The sequence below is a fragment of the Rhagoletis zephyria genome, unplaced genomic scaffold, assembly GCF_001687245.7.
Source record: "Rhagoletis zephyria isolate East Lansing unplaced genomic scaffold, Rhagoletis_zephyria_1.1 Rzeph_scaffold_02164, whole genome shotgun sequence".
Taxonomy (NCBI): domain Eukaryota; kingdom Metazoa; phylum Arthropoda; class Insecta; order Diptera; family Tephritidae; genus Rhagoletis; species Rhagoletis zephyria.
Genome location: NW_016159248.1, coordinates 1 through 8394, shown reverse-complemented (window position 1 = coordinate 8394; position 8394 = coordinate 1). Strand labels below are relative to the sequence as shown.

General features: G+C 35.3%; 2 protein-coding genes across 2 annotated transcripts; one reads left to right on the top strand and one right to left on the bottom strand.

Annotated features, from left to right (window-relative positions):
- Positions 1-2735: 2735 nt before the first annotated feature.
- LOC108366145 (transcription factor Adf-1-like) lies at positions 2736-5352 on the top strand. The gene is made up of 3 exons (XM_017620455.1): positions 2736-2985; positions 3057-3213; positions 4202-5352. The coding sequence occupies exons 1-3, from the start codon at positions 2844-2846 to the stop codon at positions 4797-4799; spliced, it is 897 nt and encodes a 298-aa protein (XP_017475944.1). The 5' UTR covers positions 2736-2843; the 3' UTR covers positions 4800-5352.
- Positions 5353-6596: 1244 nt separating this feature from the next.
- On the bottom strand, positions 6597-8257 carry LOC108366144 (putative nuclease HARBI1). The gene is made up of 4 exons (XM_017620454.1): positions 8128-8257; positions 7778-8086; positions 7343-7710; positions 6597-7288 (listed from the first exon to the last, which is right to left on the bottom strand). Exons 2-4 carry the CDS (start codon positions 8080-8082, stop codon positions 6693-6695), a joined length of 1269 nt encoding a protein of 422 aa, XP_017475943.1. The 5' UTR covers positions 8083-8086; positions 8128-8257; the 3' UTR covers positions 6597-6692.
- Positions 8258-8394: the final 137 nt, after the last annotated feature.

Below are 8394 nucleotides of genomic sequence, written 5' to 3'. Positions count from 1 at the left end.
AACACGTTTTTCGCAGTAAAGTGAACTGCTTTGGCTGTTTCAACTCGTTCTTCTTTTCGCTCTATTCTTTGTTTACTTGTGGTACACAAATGTCAACGCCCAGGACGGCGCAATCTTGTATTCTATCATTCTTGAACGCATGGTATGTGCCTTGCCTCAACGCACGTTTACGCTACGTCGTTGACTGCACAGTATATACAGTAATGTGTGGTACATATTGGCGATCAAAACCGACAGTTTGGCTCAAATGTCTCCTATTTGACCGTGTGACCGCTCGTTTTCGTCAGTCAACGGCCATTTAAGTTTGGACTGATAGTGTGTTCCAAAAATTGTCCAGTCAAGTGAACGACAAGTATTCCGATAGCCTTAAGGAGCTGTCTGGGCGGATACACTGCCAGGCATTGGACTTATATTGTATTCGTAAATTTAGAATTTTAATTAATAAATTCACAAAATAACACAAATTCACGTTTTAAATGGCAATATAATCTAACAGTGGATATTTATTTATTTATTTTATTTAAACATATAAACTGGTTGTACAAGTAAGATATGTATGAATCTTAATAATCTTACTGTGGATTTTTTTTTAATTTTAAACTTACATTCTTAATTAAGCATTAGCGTGGGTCGAAAATACGCTTTTTGCTCAAAAACGAAAAATTAGTAATTATATTAGTTAATAATTTTTTTTACTAAAATTGTAATTATCTTCGAAAGTATTAGCCCTACATACTTTGATATATGGTCCTTTTTTGAAGGGAATCGAAGTAAGCAAAGAAAAAATTTCTTAGCACTTAAATTTTGATGGACTTGGGCGAGCCTAAGATATTGACCAAAAATTGTCATTTTTCACACAGATTGTTTTTAGAGCATAATCAACCATATTTTTTCTATTACATACCAATCAAAATTCTAAGAAAAAACGGGTTTTCGGCCCCCGCTATTAATCATTGATTGGTTAAATATAAACCCACATTTTGTTCATAAATAACAATTATATACATTCATTCATTCAAAGCTAAGTATGCATAACTGGGCTATTAACCAGACATTGTTAAAACGGCCCTTAGGGTTGTTCAATGTCTGATTAGCACTAATTGGAGGTAGCAGCTCCGGTTAAATACAACGACGGTTAAACATCATTATCGTCGTTTTCGACATCATGCATATTATCGTCGTTTTCGACATCATGCATATAACATGTGATCGATAAAGCAGTTTTTGTATTTAACCGAATATTCTACCTCCGATTTGTGTTAATCATACATTGTACAACCGGCCCTTAGGTCCGATTACCCAATGTCTGGTTAACAATAATCTCCGGTTTAACATTTTTATCGACGTATTCGAATCCATTTATATAACATTGTGTCGGTTAACCAGACATTGAGTAACCGGCCCTTAATCCTCGAAAAGAACTTTCTAATCATGAGGCGAAATTCCCCACAGTAAGTGTTACCGTGCGCGCAAAACAAAAACGCTGCACGCAACCCAAAAGTACTCCTCGGGGACCAATTAGTGAAAACCCATGGCGGAATTATACCAGGATTTTGGCACTGCCTTATTTGAAAAACTGCCTTTAAAATTTGACTATAAGGCAGCCGAATGTCGGAAAATAAAGCAAGAAAGCTGTTTTATTACTTCACCTGTTTATTGCGCCATGGAAAAATACTGCGAAAAGGTTTATTACTACCTTTGTTTCTTAACAGATAATTATCACAAATGATCACTAATTTCTGCTGGAAAGCATTTCTTAACCCAAGAAACTATCAGCTCTCTCTTGTTCTTATGCTTATTTTTTTAGCTCCCCTGCTGTCAAAACGTGACCGTGTCAGTGCCACTACCAGTGTTGCCGTTTTAGCCCTTTGGTGGCTAGATTTAGCTACCACATACTTTTTTTGGCCACATAAATTTAAAATTGCCCCTAGCCCTTTTTTTAGCCCTTTTATACTTGGCATGAAAAGTTGTATATGCTTAATTTGATCTACTTTTTTTTCATTTATGTAAGAGATGAATTTTTAAACTAAGAAAGACTGATATATATACATATACAGTTTAAAATAGATAAGTTTACGGCCCTTAATATGCTTAGTTTGTTAAATGGCCCATCAAGTCGATTGACTGTGTGTGTTCTTGTGGTGTGATTGTACCAGCTGCTGGTGTCGTGAGCGGTGAAATTAGCTCAATTTTCTAAGTAAAAAGTATTTAGGCGGAAATTTCTTGCACTATATGAGTCAAAGCCGTGTTTGTGGTAGATTAAGTTCACGATATTGCAGTTGTGAATTAAAAAACAAAAACAATGTTTAACAAAATTATAGAAAAATTATGAAATTTCGGCTCCAATCATTTCCATCTTACCTCGACCTCATTTGTCAAGAAATAAATATTGTACCAGCATGCTGGTAAGTTATATGCTTCGAGCCTGATGGTACAATCACTTGATGGAGCCAGCAAGCTGGTGTCGTATATTTCCCCTTTTATACAAAAAGGTTTTTGGTTGGATAAAATATTTGCTTTTTTCCAGAGTTCGTTGTTTTTCTATACCATTGCTTATTGAAAATGTTTGCGTGTATACTTATATATTTATATGTAAGTAAAAAATTTAAGCTACCATTTTTAGCCATAACGACTCTTTTTAGCCCTTTTTTTATAGGAATTTGGCTACCACTAAGAGGATTCGCGGCAACACTGGCCACTACCTATTTTGTGAGAGCGCCATGTAAATGAAAACTCACCACCGCGTGGCGGTGACGCTACCGTTGCCCGTGACGGCGAGAATCAAGAGCAATTTGGTTTTTCCCGTAAAACCGTGTCAGCTGTTAGCTTGATTCAATCGAATCATGATGAATATGGACGACGAGAAATTGATTGCGTTTGTTTCGACATACCCGGAAATATTTAATAAGAAAAATCGGTATTACAGGGCAGTCGAACGTAAAAAAAGTTTGTGGGAGCTCATCGGAAAGGAGCTAAATACGAGTGGTAAGTAAAGAATACTATAACCCATCTTTAAACTAGCAATACCTGTAATATTTTTAACAATATTTTTATAGGAGAAATATGTATGAGAAGATGGGTAGCTCTCCGTGACCGATATGGCAGGGAGCTGAGGAAAGCGGAAGCACCATCGGGCAACGAGGCACAATTTTATAAAAAGTGGCATCTGATGGAGGCAATGCAGTTCCTGAAGCCCCATATTATTACACGACCGTAAGATGCGCTACATTAAACTAATATACTATGTTCTGTTACCACCAAAATGAGCGCACGGCTCTTTTTTTTTGTTAATATTGGCAATGTTTTACATACATACTCAACATTTTTCGTTAATTTTGTATTAAAACATGGCTTATATTTTGGAAACTCCATTTAAATCCAAGAATGATACTGTGTACAAAAATTAAGAAAAATCTGCAAAGTTTCAGCAAAATCGCAAACTTTTTAATAGGAATTTCTAAAAAGAATTCAGGCATGTAGTTTTATAGCCGATTAAATTTTATATTATAATGTACAAATTTCAAATCTCTAAAAAATCGCGTTGGTTTTAGAGAATTTTTTTCGCTGACTGTCCTACGCATTTTTTCCACATACAAAATTTTCAGAATTTAACATATGTACCTAAGCCATAAAAAAAATTTAAAAAAAATTAGCATTTAAAACATTGCGAATATTAGCCGTACGATCAACTTTGGAAGTAACAGTATATCGTCGTTTAAAGTACAAAACCGCGTATCAGCAAAACGCAAAACCTCGGATAAAGGTAATGCAAAACCGCGTATGTACGCTTGCATAAATTATTTTCTAGAGACTAAAAACACTCATAATTCAAAATGGTTCTCTTTTTTATAAAGCAGTCGCAATTTCTGGCTGGTATATTTCAGGACGAATGGATAAGGATTGAGCCAATAGCTTGTGTGAGCAAATCCAATTTTTGGCAGCAAATGCCAGTTACGCGGTTTTGCAGAAAGACCATACGCAGTTTAGTACTTTAACAAGACGATATGTGTAATAATAGGGCTGTTCCGGATCTTGTGCATATGCTCTTGCATTTGCATATTCGTGGCATTTGTAAATTCACAACAATAAAATGCACACAGTTGTCATGGCAGCAAGCATAAAATTTGCAAATGCAGATCCAATATCATTTCCACAACATCCTGAACAGCCCTATTGTATATGAAATATTTTGAATTTGCAGAGTTCGATATTCGCAAAATATTTTCGCAAGTGCTGTGTCGCCATTACCTGCTGTCGGGGCACCGCTACCTTCGACATCGCCTACTCTCACACTGCCGTCGTCATCTCCCATCAAATTGCCTTCACCATCACCTCCTCTTATGCTATCGACATCATCCCTCGTATCGTTGTCTGCACCATCGCTTACCAGCGCAGTCTCGCAGCCCTTGCCACTTGGTCCGATCGCGGTGTCCCTACCTTCGCCATCGCCTCCTAGTGAAATCTCACCAACTTCAATATCACCACCTATCACAGCTTCGTTGCCCTCGCCATCGCCATCGTCATCGCTAGTAGCCTCACCAGCGCCCACACAAACACTGCGCTCCAGGGGTGGAAAACGGCGCGCAAACAATTTCGATGTGGAGAAAAGCATGCTGGAAGCAGTGGAATTGTTTAAAAAGAGATGCTTAGCTAGGGAAGAGCAAAATAAAAACTCTGCTTTGCATGGCTTTGGCATTACGATAGTTTCTATACTATCGAAGATGAGTGAAGCAAAGCAGTTGCGAACTATGCAACGCATTCTAGAAGTAGCGTTTGAAATGCAACAGGAGCCAGAATAATAATTGCTTTTAATTTTAATGTCCCTTTTAGCGTGTAAAATAAGTGTAAATGGTTGGGCTTTATACCGTACCATGTGAATATTATTTCATTGTAAGTTGATCCTTAAACTGTAGTGGTTTTAAGCAACAAAAATTCAGATAAAGTCATAAAACCCAATCATTTACGCTTATTTTATTGTGCAATCTACCATTTATATTCCCTTACTTTCATAAAGCAAGGCAAACACCACTCATCTTGGCATTCAACTGATTAAATTCTTCAATTGCGTGCGATTCACATGTTGAATGCCAAGTTGAATGTTGTAAATCTAACATAATACATACTTATTTTAATTAACATGTAAACTTTCTGTTTTGAAATAACAGTAACTGAAGTGTTCCTAGTTTTAAATGTAAATTTAAATAATACCAAAATATTACATATTTATATACAAAAACTTTTAAAATTAATAATGCGTCGTCTGGTTGTTTTAGTATCGTATAAATACATACATATGTAAATATACCCTGCAGAAAATCTGACTAGCTTAGAACTAGACCTTTTGCCGACAGTACTAGTTCTAGCTTCTTTTGCCGACAGTACTAGTTCTAGCTCAATACCCAAGCAATGCTTTCAACTGTCCAGTTTTACACTGACAAATTTAAACTTTTTTATATATTTTTCCGCATAAAAAACTGTGACAAGAATTTGTGACTGATACAGAATAGAGCTGTAAATCGAAAAAAGTTTATTAATAAGTATCTAATATACTCGTCAGTATAACAGGGAAACTTCGGTCAGGTCACAAAAAATTCAATTATCGCATCAACTGGAAGTTTGTAGGAATGTTATTATTTATTTAAAGATATTTTCGGATTCGATTTTTACATTTTTAATCAATCTAAAACTAGTAAGTAGATATGTGAATTAATGAAACAAAAGTATGTTGGGCAATTTATTTTAGATATACACTGGGTGACAAATGAAAATGTACACCTAGTTCTAATATAGTATTCACAATTATTTTCATGAAAAATTTTTTGCACTAGTTATTTATAAATAAATCAAATAAAATAAACTTTTTAATATACTACGCTTTTATAAATGGAATAAAAATTAGATAATAATATTTCTCAGTCCCATAGAATTTGTTGTGATATCTTTTGTGTTTGAAATTTTAGCAATAGCCATTATAAACCATTTATGATGATTAAAATTAAGTGGGCTACAAAACTGCATATTCGTAAATTTTGTAGAAATTCTGAATAAAAAGTTGAGCGTTTTGATGAAAACTTTTTGAATTTTTGTGAACTTTATATAAAGTGTGAAACTTGAAAAAAGTCAGCTAAAAATATTTCTCTCCACACACGATTTGGCAACTATACCCAAATAACGTATGTAACTATAACCAAATCATGTGTTGAGAGAAATACATTTAGATGCTTTTTTCTGGGTGTAGGACATAGTGTACACTTTCATTGGTTGCTAGTGTACATACAGTGGCTCACAGCTTATTTCGTGCACACACAAAAAAAAAGTGTTTTGTTAATATTAACAGAGTTTGTCATGTTAAATAATGTATGTTATTTTTTATAAGAATATGGTTCATACACTTAGAAATGCTATGTATGTATTTTTTATACAAATATGATTGATTCACTGAGAAAAGCTATTAGTAACGTCAGTTAAATATGTTCCTTTCAACACATGAATAAAAATCAATAAAAATTGCATACTTAAAATATTTTCATAGCTTTTGTACAAAGCTTGGAATTTTTTTTTTTTTATATTTGTTGTACTATCAACCATATTTAAAAAAATAAATAATTTATAATATACTGAACATGAAAAACTTTGTGAAAATTAACAAAGCGAAATATGCACGCTGTGAGTCACAGTATTTGTGAAGTAAGTTATGGTTCACCTAGGTTATGATCAATATTGTCTTGGAATGGTAAATACCCTTCATTTATGAAATAGTTGGCAAGCTTATCTCGCAAGTTAAATGCAGTAGCAGGTCCTCTACGTACTGCAGACCGCATGGCTAGTAAGGAGCGGTCATTTTCTATTTCGCAGCGCCATTCTCCAAGATGAACAACGTTGCCTGCTTTTACTTGGTCAACATAATTCTCCGGACAGTACCAACGATTCTGATCATTTAACATTATAAAGTTGTGTAAAGCTATACATGCCAATACAATTTTTTCGCAACTTTCCGGACAACATTCGATCGTTGTACGCAGTACTCTCCATCGAGCAGTCAATATCCCGAAACTATTTTCTATGACTCTTCGGGCATGTGAAAGTCGATAATTGAAGATTCGCTTCGTTCTCGTTAAGTTCGATCCGGGATAAGGGCGCATCAAATTGGTTCGCAAAGGGAATGCAGCATCACCAATGAAAAAATGGGGGAAAGATTCAGTCGACACGCTAGACAATGGCTGCGGAGGTGGCAAGGGCAAAGTATTCTGCATTAATGCTTGTCCAAATGGGGAAAGTTGAAAAATGCCTATAAAAAACGTATCAAAATTGAGTGAATATTAAACTAATATACACGTCTTACCTCCGTCACTTTGACTGCCAAAGCTTCCAATACTGACCGCTGTAAAAGTGTATTTTGCATCACATGCCGCCATCAAAACAATGCTATAGAATTTCTTATAATTATAGAACATTGCATTCGAATTGGCCGGGCACTTGATAGCAACATGTTTGCCATCAATTGCGCCGACACAATTTGGAATGTTCCATATATTATAGAAATCCTTAGCGATGTCTTGGTATTGAGACTCTGTTGGCTCGCTGACATATACCGGGGATAATAGCCGCCAGATTACCTCGCACGTCTCAAATACTATTTTGCGTACAGTTTCTTTTCCCAATTTGTAGCTCCCTGAAATGCTCTGCATCGATAATCCTTGTGACAAATATCTCATAATTATATAAGAAGTACATACGCATATTAATTTATTCTACAATACATTGACAGTCGACTTACAGTAACGCCAAGGAGAGCCTTTCCTCGGGACCAATCCGTTGCTTTGGTTTCCACAAGGATTTGCTTACCAATTTTAAAAGCATATCAAATATGTGCGGTGGCATCCTTGTTTGCAAAAACCATTGCTCTGGTTCTTTTGTTCTCATGAGTTGGAACGTTCGGAGTTGGTAACCAGCGGTGGCCCAGTTTTTATTAATGGGACGAATTCCATATCGTCTTTGCTTTTTATTATTTTTGTATTTTTTGTACAAATTGTACAACTCGCACAATCTAATAAACAATTCATCAATATCATCGGCTTCCATTTTGCTGTCGTTATTAAAGTGGCCAATACCGCGCCGAGACGCGAAAAACAAGAAAATAGAAGAATGCTCGAGGAATGACGTTTGACAGTTAGAAACGTGCGTAGTTTATAATTGGAATAATTTAGATAAATTTTCAAATAATAAGTCAGTTTCACACTAGTTCTTTTAAAGTAAATTTGTGCATAACATTTAGATATCTACTATTTGTATGTTTCACAGCATGCTTTTTTTTTTTTTTTTGGGATTTCGATGTGATGGCCGTGATCCAAGGCGCATCAATTACAGGTGATAGCGATAGAAGCTATGCTTCTT